Source organism: Rattus rattus, chromosome 5, assembly GCF_011064425.1.
Source record: "Rattus rattus isolate New Zealand chromosome 5, Rrattus_CSIRO_v1, whole genome shotgun sequence".
Lineage (NCBI taxonomy): Eukaryota > Metazoa > Chordata > Mammalia > Rodentia > Muridae > Rattus > Rattus rattus.
In genome coordinates, this window is record NC_046158.1 from 47,236,938 (window position 1) to 47,251,037 (window position 14,100).

General features: G+C 37.8%; 1 protein-coding gene across 3 annotated transcripts in view; it reads left to right on the forward strand.

Moving 5' to 3' along the window:
* Ubr3 (ubiquitin protein ligase E3 component n-recognin 3) overlaps positions 1-14,100 on the forward strand; it is a 146,080-nt gene that overhangs the window by 51,248 nt on the left and 80,732 nt on the right. For all 3 annotated transcript variants that reach the window (XM_032903454.1, XM_032903453.1, XM_032903452.1), the window contains exons 11-19: positions 3,007-3,093; positions 6,140-6,205; positions 6,299-6,388; positions 7,110-7,238; positions 7,837-7,889; positions 7,988-8,121; positions 8,456-8,541; positions 10,240-10,381; positions 13,498-13,594. In XM_032903454.1, the coding sequence (XP_032759345.1) occupies positions 3,007-3,093; positions 6,140-6,205; positions 6,299-6,388; positions 7,110-7,238; positions 7,837-7,889; positions 7,988-8,121; positions 8,456-8,541; positions 10,240-10,381; positions 13,498-13,594 (884 nt within the window). The remainder of the gene's footprint in view (positions 1-3,006; positions 3,094-6,139; positions 6,206-6,298; positions 6,389-7,109; positions 7,239-7,836; positions 7,890-7,987; positions 8,122-8,455; positions 8,542-10,239; positions 10,382-13,497; positions 13,595-14,100) is intronic.

Sequence of the window (14,100 nt, forward strand, 5' to 3'; positions counted from 1 at the left end):
ATCAGTAAAGATTCTGCAGGTCTCAATACATATCCTTGACTGGCCTGGAGCTTGCTATGTAGCCCAGCCTGGCTTGGAACTCACAGAGATCTGCCTGTCTATACTTCCTGAGTGTTGGGATTAAAGGTGTCCCTACCATGCCAAGGCTCTAGGAAAGCTGTCATAGTAGGGATTTTTTTTTTTTAAAGTAGGGATTTTTTTGAAGCCATTGTTCTAGTCTTGGTTCTTATACTTTACAAGGGATTACTAGGTCAACCATGAAAATATATTTGAGACTTGTGTTGATTTTTTTCCTTAAATGCTTTTATAAATACAAAGAAACCAATATGAAACAGAAATGGGTAGGAAGATGAGCTTTTCCTTATAGGTAATAATGAGGTTTCTTTCCATCTATTTTAAATTTATGTGTTTCTTTTAGTAGGTTTTTTTTTTGAGTCTGTTTTCTCCCATGGATTATCTATTTTCTAAATGCAGATGCCTTACAGCTTAGTGTAGTCTAATTTCAAATTCCAAAAGGTCATATTATTCATGTTGATTTTTTAGGCATGTAAATTTCTCAAACTTCTAATAATTTTGTGTGTGTGTGTGTGTGTGTGTGTGTGTGTGTGTGTGTGTGTGTGATTGTGAGGGGGAATGAATATGTACGTATTTAGTGCTAGGGACTTATGTGTGTTAAAAACCATAGTTAAATCTCAGTTACCCAGCCTCATTAGATTTTGTTTTTGTTTTTGACATAAATTCTTATTCTTAAGTCTCAAACTCATGATCCTCCTGTCTTAGTTTCCAATGCTGGGCTACAGATTGGTATTACTATGACAGCTATTAGTTTTTAAATAAATTTAAATAGCTATTAAATAAAACTTAAATAGCTATTAAATAAAAATTTAATAGCTATTACTATTTAGTTTTTAAACACCACCTGTTCACGTTATATTCCATCCTGTGTTCTTCATGTCTTTTATTGGTATCTTAAATGATTGAAGTATCGCTATAGTTTGTCTGAACTTATATTTATAATTCATCCTCTTATACCCCCTCTAGGCTGTGGTTGACTAGTATTCCTTTTTTTGTTTCCAAGCTTTGGTGCAAGCTAGCCCCCAACTGCCCCATCTCCCCATTTGAAGCATATGCTTTCTCACTCTCTTTCCTTGGCCCAGTGCTTCTCTTGCTTGGAAAGTTATCTGGGAAGTAAAAAGAACCACCATCACCACAACAACCACACAACAAAACACACATGTCTATGCCCCACTTGACTTGATATGCAGTTGAATCTGAGTGGGGATTCTAGCTAGAGGGAAGCACTATTAGGGTTAACTTTTGGAAATGTGGGTAAGCCTCAAGCTTAATGATTTTTCATCAGAAACCAGTCAGGAGTCAGTTCTTTCCTTCACCATTTGGGTCCTGGGGATGAACTCAGCTGCTCAGGTTTGGTAGCAATTGTCTTTACCTGCTGATCCATCTGGTGGATGTTCAAAGTTCATTTATATAGGAATTAACTTTTACTTTAGTTTGTTTGGGACACATTATTAACTTCTAAGTGTCATTAAATTTCAGTGAGAGATGGGGAGCAGAATATGTTAAGATAATATTTTTATAAAGATAAATCTTATACAGGGTAGATTGGGACAGAGTGAGACAGTTGGCAAGGTGACTGGTTTGGACTGGATGTTGGCAGCAAAGTAGGAGAGGACCTATATGGTAATGTCATGGAAGAAGTGACAGGACATGGAGAAGAGCAAGGTAAAGGAGAAATGAAGCCTGAATGGGGAGTGTGCTGAATGCAGAGGGTCAGGAGTTCAAGGCCATCCTGGGATACATGAGAAGTCTCAGAAAAGAAGAGGAATGTGAGGTTTGCCTGTGTTTTTAAAGGCACAGGCAGTTAACAGGCAGTTGATGAGGTTCACTTGACCTACTTGACGTTCACTTTCATGTCATACATTGGTTTCCAAAATATATTTCATAATTCTCTTAATTTAGCTAAAATATCTTGTTCTAACCATTTTAAATTACATAATTCAGTGGTTTATAATTTATTTTCGAAGTTGTGTAACCACACCATACTAATTATAGAACATTTTCATTATCCGCCAAAGGAACCATTTACTTATCAATTCTGACCTCCCAGTATGTCCTGGAAACTACACATTCTTTTAGAGGGAAGGGGAAGAGATTTTTATCCCAGGTGTGTGGATGTACACACACACACACACACACACACACACACACACACACACACACACACACACACACAGAGAGAGAGAGAGAGAGAGAGAGAGAGAGAGAGAGAGAGAGAGAGAGAGAGAGAGAGAGGAGGATTGATTGATTTTTTGGTAAGAGCTCTCTTTAGATTTACATTATCTGTTAACTTAAAACTTAAGTCTTTGAGTGGATCTAGTTTATCATAAAACATTGTGTTTACTTTTCAGAGTTTTTAATACTGTAAATGGTTCATGTCATTTCTTTTTCTAAGCCAAGATATTACAGGGTGATTATAGCATGTATATGTTCTATCCTCCTTTTATTATTGTGTATATATTCATAAAAAATTGCTCTTTAACCATTTTCAGGTTATCAGTTAAGTGACATTAAGTTCATTGCCAGTGATTTCTAACCATCACCCTGATTTATTTTTGGTACTTTTTCATTATCACCGAAGAGACTCTGTGTTTCCTGAATAATAATATTACTGAATTTGTAGTAATTTTTGGAGTGGGCATTGAAATGGAACCTACATTTAATCTATTTAAAGTCTTTTCCAACTCTGCTTTACTTCAATGATTACATAGAAGCAAGTGCATTGTATTCTGTAATTTATGTGTTTGTCATTGGTTGCTACTTTTAGTTCATGAAGGAATGGTTTCTTGAAGCAGAAACCATATAGAGATTATGTTGAAAATGAATGAATTTTACTACTGAATATGCAATGCTTACTGTTACATGTGATTTAATGTTGGAAATATACATGTTTATGTACCTTGAAGCTTATTTAACTTTTTTTTTTTAAAGGAAACTCAAGAGTATACCCGAAATGTTGTAAGGTACTGCCTTGAAGCTCTTCAAGATTGGTTTGATGCTATTAACTTTGTAGATGAGGTATGCTTATGTATATATATTGTATAAAAATAAGCTTTAACATTTACTGTGTTGGGGATTGAACCCAGAACCTTGTGCATGCTGTGCAAATGCTGTACTGCTGAACTGCATCTCTCACCAGTCTAGGTAGGTATGGGTTTGGCATATATAAAAGCATTTAAGGAAAAACTGTTAGATTTCATTTAACATTGAAGATTATGAGGATCTTTTCATGGGATAGGAGTAGAAGAATGAGACTGCACACAGTCTGCTGATGGAAGGGGGTGGCTGATTCTTTGACATTTGGGAAATGTGCTTGCTTATGTCATAGAGAAAGGAGGCATATTTTCTCCATCTTAAGTATATACGTCATGGGGTGACAGTTGACTTCAGTTGAAGAAGTAAGAGTGGTGGCACAAATATGAATGGGGCAGAAGAGATTAATAAAAAGTATATTCAACTTTATTATTTGGGCAATGTTCTTGATAGAGAATATTAGATTGTACAAAGGTGTTTTTATTAGTAATGAACAGAGAGCTGGCACAGGACACACTCTGTTGGCATTGAAGAAGTCATTCCTTCTATTAGAATCTCCTTCTCTTAGAAGGAGCTCAGAACATGCTTAGTACTGAAGAAAGACCAGACAGTGCTCCCCAGTTGTTCAGCCCTCAATTTAAGTTCTGAACCCTTGGCAGGTGGGACCCTAGTTGTGTATTTGTTGCATAAGGAGGTGAATTGTTCTGTTTCTTCCTTTTAAAAAAGAAATTGGTTAAGCATACAAAGTTATGGGCTTTATCCTGGAATCTTTATGTACAGTTTACTGTTCTGAAAAACAGGTTGACACAGTCAGAAATTTACTGAAAAGAGGAATACAAAGAACTGCCTTTTCTGGAATCTTCTGAGTTATCCCCATTACTGCTCAAAACTTTCGAATATACTTATTATAAATAAGTTACAATATCACTTATATAAGCAAAATACAACTTTATAATCATGTATTCTAAGCATTTTAATTTTTAGAAGTCATTTTTGCCTTGGTAGCTGCTTGTTTTTTTTTTTTTTTTTGGGGGGGGGGCATGCATGTACACCCATGGTACTGCTTGTGCCTGTCACAGACTACTCTTGAGTATCATTCATTAGGACCCACCTGTTCACCTTGTTTTTGAGCAGTCTCTCTCATTGGCATACAGCTTACCGAGAAGGTCAGGCTGATTGGCTAGCTCTAAGGATCTGCCTTTCTCTCTCTTCCCAGTGCTGGAATTGTAAGGAAATCACAGGATGTCTGTTCATCTTCCTTCCTCCCCCTCCCCCCTCCCGTGAGTTCTAGGGGAATAGAACTCAGTTCTCACATACTCTTTACTGACTCTCCATTTCTCAGTGATGTTCTTCATAGCAAGATAATGGGATTCATAATCACTTGGAGAATTTTATTACCTTGTCTCAGATCTGTTTCTGGAACATTTTTCTCAATGTTTCTTTATCTTTCCAGACTGTGGCATTTTGAAAGGTATAGATTATTCATCTTGTAGAATGTTCCTCAGTTTAAGTTTGCCTCATGATTAAATTCAGACTCAGACCACGTATATTTTTTCCAGAAATATCTATCATAGAAAGGTTGTTGGAGGCTTTCATTGCATCTAATCTAGTGCAGTGTTTGTCCCAGTGTTTGCTCTCTTTGATCGCTCAGTGTGATGTTGTACTGGCTAATTTTTTGTGTCAACTTGACACAAGCTGGAGTTATCACAGAAAAGGAGCCTCAGTTGTGGAAATGCCTTCATGAGACCCAGCTGTATGGCATTTTCTCAACTATTGGTCAAGGTGGGAGGACCCAGCCCATTGTTGATGGTGCCGTCCCTGGTGTGTTAGTCTTGGGTTCTATAAGAAAGCAAGCTGAGCAAGCCAGGGGAACCAAGCCAGTAAGAAACATCCCTCCATGGCCACTGCATCAGCTCCTGCTTCCTGATCTGCTTGAGTTCCAGTCCTGACTTCCTTTGGTAATGAACAGCACTGTGGAAGTGTAAGCTGAATAAAACCCTTTCCTCCCCAGCTTGCTTCTAGGTCATGATGTTTGTGCCAGAATAGGAACCCTGACTAAGACAGATGTCTTCTGGGCTTTTTCACATACCGTTGTTCTTTTTCTCAATGTAACTAATAAGATATTTTGTGAGGAAACACCTTGAAACTATGCAGATATTTCTGTGTTCTCATTTAGTTTTCAGCTCACTAACTTATTTTTGTATGATAGGGTTCATGGTATTCTAGTTTCAGTGCTGTGTTCTGTTTGGTTGTCAGGTTGTTTCAGATAGGGGTATAGGTGTGAAACCAGTGAGAGACCCTTCAAGTTGTTTTCTGTGTTCTTTTGGGTATCTGTCCTTTTTGAAGACTCCCCTGTTTTTTGTCCCTTGAGATGTTTAGGGTTATTTTACAGTTTCATCTTTTCCTCTCCTCTCCCTCCTCTCCCTCTCTCCTCCTCCCTCTCCTCCTCTCTCCTCCTCTCCCTCCTCCTCCCTCCCCCCTCCCCCCCCATTTTGTCCCTTGAGATGTTTAGGTTTTTTACAGTTTCATCTCCCCTTCCCTCCTCCTCCCCTCCCCCTCCCCCCTCCCTCCTCCTCCTCCCTCCCTCCTCCCTCCCTCCCCTCCCTCCTCGGGTCTGTATTTGTAGAGCCTTTTTAATTTCTAGTGCAGAGCATTGTTTAGGAAGCAAGAGTTGGGTGTAGGTGTATTCATACTGTGGGCGCTTCTTTCCTCCCAGAGTTAACTAAGCAGACTGTAGGGACATAGCTAGGAGTATAGAAATATCTGCATCTGTCCGTATTTTTATAACTATATATATATAGTGGTGAGTTCAATCTGAAATTTTAACACTGAAGAAGCTACTCTATTTTGGTCCTTGAAACTTCAGAAGTTACTGTTGAGATGTTCTTTTCAAAGCTTTGGCTCTAAGATTGTAAGTATCGATTAACAAAAACAGTATAGGAATTAATGTAAGTGGGACTGTGTTTATAGTGTTTGAAAATTTGAAACCTGTGTTAAGCATTCTTTGATTTGTGTATTCTGTTTACCCCAGCCAGCTCCTAACCAAGTCACTTTCCACCTGCCACTGCACCGTTACTATGCTATGTTTTTGAGTAAGGTGAGACTGTTCTTAAGGAGTTCTCTTGTTGGTGTTATTTATAATTTGGGGGAGAATATTGAATTACTAACTTTTTAAAACATGGATTTTTAGGCTGTGAAATGTCAAGAACTAGATTTGGATTCACTTTTACCGGATCAGGAAATGTTAATGAAACTAATGATCCACCCACTCCAAATTCAAGTATGTATTACAGCTTCTGAAACGTTCGGAATAGGATTTCCTGGTTAACTCGTTCTCCTGTAGTTTTAGTTAATGCTGGACATAAAGAATTAAATTCCAGTAGAGTAAGAGCAGTTTCTCTGGTCTGATTTCTTATTTTATTTATAGTTATTTGTAAGATGGGTTTTCTAGGTTGAAAGTTGAGTTAGGAATTAAAGACTTTGACCAATTAGATTTGTTTTATACTCATTTCTTTAAGCATTCATTATGTATGGGTTCTTTTGTTTGTTTTTTGTAGGGCAGGGATTGAAGGAGAAATAGAATGAAAAGTAAGCACTGGCTTTTCAAAAAGATTTCATTGAAGTTTTTATAAATCTATCTAGAAACCATAGTGGAAAACTAGCTCATTCATATACTTCAAAGAAGAAAGCTATATAAAGTATAGTCATTAGTTTGGATATTTAAAAATAAGCCTATATAGTGAGATAGAGGCCAACTTGAGGTACATAGTGAATTTTGTGATCAGCCTGGGAGATATATATATATATATATATATCTTCCATATTGAGACCCTGTCCTAAAAACCAAACCAAAAAAAATTGTATATATAAACTGAATATCTAATTCTGAGCAGAATGCTAAGCTCATATTATGATTAAGTAAAATATTTTAAATGATTGTATAATACAATATGATTTTATTGAATTTAGATGATATATTTTCTAATTCATTTTTTCATTAGGCTAGTCTTGCTGAAATTCACAGTAACATGTGGGTAAGAAATGGTCTGCAAATCAAAGGACAAGCTATGACCTATGTCCAGTCTCATTTCTGTAACTCCATGATTGATCCAGATATTTACTTATTACAGGTGAGCCAGATGGAGAACCAGGTGTGCTTTGGGAGTGCCTTCATGTGCCTGGTATCTTAATCTGCAGAGGTGACAGTGGTGATGGGAGAAGTTAGTTCATTGAGAAAGAATATATTAAATTTCCCAGAGGAAGGATGCTGTACCAAATGGGCCACAAGGGAAGCATCAGGTTAGTCAGGAGGCAGAAACAGGAGCCAGGAGAAACCCTAGGCAAGCATCATCTTGAGAGTTTCTGTAGGAAATGCAAGACAGAGTGGAGGAAGGACTGTGAATTGTTCCGGCAGGCTTTGTAGCCTAGGCTCTGTACCTCCTTGTGCTATCTATGCTCAGCCTTAGCTTCACCGAGGGCTTGGGAAATACTGTATCCCTTTGTCAGTTAGAAGTGGCTGGGTGCTTGGTTTGGGCTGTGTCCCTGAGCAAGGTCTCTCTTGTGTGGGAATCCGCTCCACACAGCTCTTTCACTAGTCTCTGAGTCTTTCTCTGTTTTGTGTGGCTCATGGCTTGTTGAAGTAGGAAAGGATACAGAAAATCTAAGAGCATGACTAATATAAAGCAAAACTGAATGAGAGAAGTAAAGCTTCCCTTGTGTCTTTTAAAGGTCTGTGCTTCTAGACTTGACCCAGATTACTTTATATCATCTGTCTTTGAAAGGTGAGTGTATGTTTATCAAGACAGGTAGGAAGTATATGGAATTTAATTTAGTTTTGTTTTATTTTCTAAAACTGCATTTGCAATATTTCCTCTTACAGATTTAAGGTGGTGGACTTACTGACCATGGCTTCCCAGCACCACAACATGGTGCTCGATGTGGAGCACGAGCGGTCAATGCTAGAGGGCGCGCTCACCTTCCTCGTGATTCTTTTGAGTCTTCGTTTACACCTAGGTAAACTACTGATAAATACAGTGTTAACTACTGTTCCTTTCTCTTCCCCTAGCCCTCTGTTAGCACCTTTGTATTAAAAAAGAAAAAGGATGTGGATCTACTTTGACAATTTGACATGTGCAGTTAATACATGGTTTAGAAGAGTCTTTTAAAAATCCTCTGTTTACAGGAGCTACAGTGTCAAGGCAGAGCATCTGCTGTTCAGTTTGGGCCGTGCAGTTTTTACTCTTTAACTTAAGGCATTTCACATTTTGTAGAACATCTTAATTAAATATGTGGTGAGTTCCTTATAATGCATCTTTATATAGGTTAATTCTGTTTTTAATAATTTTAGGGATGTCTGATGATGAGATTCTCAGGGCTGAGATGGTAGCCCAGCTGTGTATGAATGACAGGACGCATAGCTCTTTGCTTGACCTCATATCCTTTGAAAATGTAATTTTGTGCTTGTGGTAACCAATACATTTGTAGATTAAAAATATCTCAATTTAAAAGATTTTTTTTAAACTGAAAATATGTAGAAAAAATATCAGTTATTTGGTGAAGCCTGTGTTCAGGGCGGGTGGTATGTGTTGTTGTCTCTTACTGTCTCTCAGGAAGATTTTCTTAGACTTCAGGGTTGACCTCGGGCTTGACAGTTCTGGACACATAGGACCTGATCCTCACATAACAACACTGGGGAGAGCAGTCTGGGCATTTTGGAAACGGGACCCCTGTCTTCGTTCCTTATGTAGCTAGGCTGGAGTACCTAGAGCTTAAGGAGAGGCTTTCTAATTACCACTATCAGGGCTTTAAATATTCCCATGATTTTTGTTAGAATCAGTCTTAGAGGATTTTCAACTTTGTGGATTATCCTCTACCGACTGGAAGCATGGTACCTGGGATAGAACTGAATGTTCAGTAGTAGTTTTGTTTTTTTTTTCTTAAATTAAAAGTATTTTATATGTATGGGTGTTTGTTTGCAAGCATGTATGTATGTGCACCACATACATGCTTGGTCCTGGCAGAGGTCAGAGGAAGGTGTCACAGTGCCTGAAACTGGAGTCACAGATGGTTGTGAATCACTATGTAGGTGTTGGGAAACAAACTTAGGTCGTCTGCAAGAGCTGCTGCTGCTTTTACCCACTGGACTATTATCCCTCTTAAATGCATTACATTTTTTTTTTTTTATGCTGACATTTTTGAGGTAGGATCTCACTGTATAGCCCTGCTTGGCCTGAAACTTAACAGTGTGGACCAGGGGCTGGCCTTGAATTTGGCTTAATTCTCCTCCTTTTGCCTGCCAAATACTGCTGTTAGAGACCAATACCATCATAGCGGCAAGGTAATGAAACCTTAAAAACGGTAGTTTTTTTTTTTTTTTAATATGGTGAAAATATCTGACTAAAGTTAGCGTGACTGTACCGTTTAGAGCATTTGTTTTCTTGACCACTTTGAAGATTTTGTAGCATCAGTTCAGTAGCCTGGTAGCAAGCCCAGCCCCACTGCAGTGAGCTGGGTTAAACCTATGGTCTGGGATGTACCAGGCAAGTGCCTGAGCTCGCCTCAGTGTCCTTTGATGATTTCTTCAAACAGTTATAGACTATCAGTGCTATTACAGAGCAAAAACATTCTCTCAAATTTGATTTTAGTTTAAGAATTATATGCCTTAATATGAAATAGGACAGAGTCTTTGTGGCATGATGCTTTCCCTTTGCCTGAACCCACATGTTTATATTTGGTGGAAATTTTGCTTTTAGAAAAGTAATTTTTACTTCTACAAATCGGTGCTAGATTTTAGTGTATTCTTTTTAGTTTTCTGAAGAAGGATAAAGTATATTTATTCAGTGATGAAAATGGAGATACTTGAAATTATTTTCCTTTCATTTAATGGAATTTGATCAATTTATTTGAGGGGAAGTATACTTAGGGTCACTTCATCATATAGTTTATTTGCCTTCTAGATTTAAAACCACAGTGAAGTTAATACTGAACTATTATATTGCCATCTTGTGGCCAACATTATACATTGCAGCCAGTCATTTTCTATTTTGATAAAATGAATTTGAACTGAGTAATTTGGGATGTTGAAGCTGGTGCTAGTCATTAATACTGCTTTTTTCTTGACACATACATCATATCCCAGAAAATCCCAACCCTAAAAGTGGCATTATTCCTGGAAGCTATAGCTTTGAATCAGTTTTATCTGCTGTAGCTGACTTTAAGGCTCCCGTGTTTGAACCTGGAGGCTCTATGCAACAAGGCATGTATACTCCCAAAGGTATGTTTGCATACACAAATGTATTATTTCCTGTATTTTCGGAAACAAAATGCTTTTCTTTTTGCTCCTTTGTACATTTATTTATATAGTGTGCATGTGTAGGTTTGGGTATGGATGGAGACAGAGGTAGGTCACCTTGGATGTGTCATTAATTCCTCAGGCGCCATCTCCTTGTTCTTTGCAACAGGGTCTCTCCCTGAAATTGGAGCTTACTTAATGGGCTCAGGCATTGGCTGTCCCAACCCCCTCAGTTCTGGAACTGTGTGTGCATGCCACCATGCCCTTTTTATGTGTCTCTTGGGTGGACTTCCATCCTTGTTCTCTAAAGACAAGTTCTTTCCTGCTTTCCCTCAGTACTTATCTTTTATTAATTCAGTTTTAGTATGCTGCCAAATTCTTTTTATAAATTTATGCTTTTATTAGTATGATATTACTTCTATTTAGCAAGTGAAAGCTGGTAGATCTCTGAGTTCAAAGCCAGCCCAATCTAGTTAGTTCTAGGACAATCAGGGCTACATAATTAAGATACCCTGTCTCAAACAACAACAGAAAGTATTTATGTTACATTGTGGCCTTCTTAAATGACTAAATTACAAAAACAACCTTAGGTACTCTATTTCTGTAAGTGACCACTAACCATGAATGAATCATAAATTATAGCACAATATTATCCTTCTTAATTCAGTTTGAAACAGTTTCCTTCCCTTCCCTTCATTCCCTCCCTCCCTCCCTCCCCCCTCATCTCTGTCTTTGTCTCTGTCTGCCTCCCTCTCTCTCTCCCTCCCCCCTTCTCTTTCATTTATTCATTCATTGTATTTTTTTTAAAGACAACGTCTTACTATGTAACCTTGGCTGTTCTGAAATTTGTGTCCACCAAACTGACCTCACTCACACTCACAGAGATCTACCCACTCCCACCGTCTCCCAGGTGCTAGAATCAATGGAATTTCCCACCATGCTCAGCTCACTGTCTTGTAGGATGCTGAGGGTGCCTATAGCATGTGTAGCTATGTTTAAATATACAGAAGCCTTTTCTTTAAGTGGTTGCTTTTCTAAGGTTTTTCTCCATTTGTAGATGATTTGATTGACAAGTGTGAGAAATAGGTGAGATTTTGATTAACAAGTTTTTGAAGGGGTTGAAGTTTGTGCTCTTTGATCCTCAAATTTATTTTCTAAATTAAAGTCCAGTATGAATTTTGAAGTCACATATAACATATACTGTCTTTGACAAAGGACAGAAGAAAAGCCTATGTATTATTTCTAGTGACATTCTTAATTAGCAGGATTAATACTGTATCAGGGTGGAATATATTCCATTACAGAAAAAGAGGAGTACATCTTTATTATGTCTAGATGAACTTGAATGGCATGTTGCTCCTGTGTGATGTGGTGTCTAACAAACCATACTAGCCTCACCAGGAGGCTTGCCCACAGCCAGCCCTCAGCCCTCGCTGCTCTCAGCATCAGCAGATCCCGGGAACTGCCTGATAAACAAGTTCTGTAGATGGCTGTTGTACACAGTAAAGTTCAAGGCAGACTAGGGTCTGTGCTGGAAATTAAAATAATTAAGCTCTGTTCTGTGTTTGTAATTGTTAATGATTTTGCTAGAGAGAGTAAAAAACAGAAAAATATTTAAAATTTTTTTTATTTTAGTGTTTTGACTGCATGTATGTCTGTGTGAGGGTGTCAGATCTTGGAGTGAAACACAGTTGTGAGCTGACATGTGCATGCTGGGAACTGAACCTGGGTCCTTCTGGAGAGTAGTACTTAGTGCTCTTTAACTGCTAAGCCATTTCTCCAGGCCCAGAAAAAAAAAATTTAACCCAGGGAAAGAGATACTGGTTCTAAAATTATTCTCAGGTCATCTTTTAGTATTTTATTTATTTTTAACTTAAAACATTTTGAAATTAAAATATAATTACATTTTCTCTCTCTAGTCCCTACCTCTTTTTAGCCATGCATGAATATATAAATACAAATTGTTTTGTCTGCTCAGTGTTTCTTGTATATGTGGTTTCAAGGCTGACCAATTATTTTTTGAGGCAGAATCTCACTATGTAACCCTGGCCTGGAACTTCCCATGTAGACTTCATTGGCTTCAAACAACATAGATCCTCCTGCTTCTGTCTCATGAGCCACCACATGTCACATTTTAAAAATTATTTTAAGAATTTTATGAGTATTTGTCTATCGTGTGTGTGTGTGTGTGTGTGTGTCCCACATGTATTCAGGTGCACTTGGAAGTCAGAAGAGGACATCAGATCTTCTGGAACCACAGTTGTAGGTGACTGAGCCATCATGTGGGTGCTAGTATTGAGCCTGTGTTCTTAACTGCTGAGTCAGTTTTCCAGCCCTGAAGCCCACCTTTTAGACATCTGTGCCATCTAAATATCATCTGTAACACTTTGTACTTAGGATTTTGCTATTTGGTTTCCCAGTGGGCTAGTTATTTTTTAAATGTCACTTTAACCTAACATGACTATTAATGATACTTTGAATTTTATTTGTATCTTCTATATCAAATATTAAAATTACATGTTGAAAATAATTATATAACCACTAAAGGAAAACGATGCATAGACACTTACTATTTAAAGCCACCCTGTGTAGACCAACTGTATATAGACAGTCATAGGACTATAACTCACAATTGTACAGAAGGGAGGGGATCATGATTAACTTCTAGTTGAGAAGTAGAAAAGAACCATTATAAAGGGACTTGGAAAATCAGCTCATCAGTACATTTTTTTCATAATTTTACAGTTGAATCATTTTAAAGGTGTTATTCTTTCTTTCTAATATGCACCTTACCAAGAAAATAAGAAAAAAAAATCTTTAAACTGAAACAGCAGTGATCTAAACTTTATCTAAACATTTATATATTAATGTTATAAAACTTTTGCTTGTGGAGGCTTGAAGAACCTAAAAGAACATTCCAGATGTTAAAAAGTATGTTTTTAACTGAGTAAAAGTAACCATAACAGTAAGATCTCTCTCAGGCAAATTGATTAAGTTTAACTTCCAAGTTTTCAATTTAAATGTTCTCAATGAATATAATAAGTAATTTGAGTTTGGTTTTAAGTCAGATTTTATTTCTGCTTTCTTCTGTCTGATAGCTGAAGTCTGGGATCAGGAGTTTGATCCTGTCATGGTCATTCTTCGAACAGTTTACCGCCGAGATGTGCAGTCTGCCATGGACAGATACACAGCATTGTAAGTCTAACAAGCTGACCAGTGTCATTACAGAATAACTGGGGTTTTTGTAGAGAAGTTGTAGTTATAACACATGATATGGTCTCATTAGATATACTTAATCTAAGAGAAAATATCACTTAAATGTTCTTAAAAAACAATTTAGACGAATACACGGGCTCGTCTGTGGCCCCGGGCACATGGGTAGCGGAGGACTGCTTTGTATGGCCTCAGTGGGAGAGGATGCCCTCCATCCTGTTGGGCCTTGATACCCCACCCAGGGACTTGATGCTGGTGGGGGTGAGGTAGGGCTGGGGGTAGGGGAGCATCCTCTCAGAGGAGGAGGGTGAATGAATTTAAGGAGGGGGGACCGGGAAGGGGGGCAAATTTTGAAATGAAAAGAAATGAAATATTTTAATAAAGGTTCAAAAACAATTTAGATGAGACTTATTGCCTCAGAATCTTTATAAAATTTTGATATTAAGCTGCACATAGTAGGTCATCCTGTAATACCAGCCTGGGCTGTA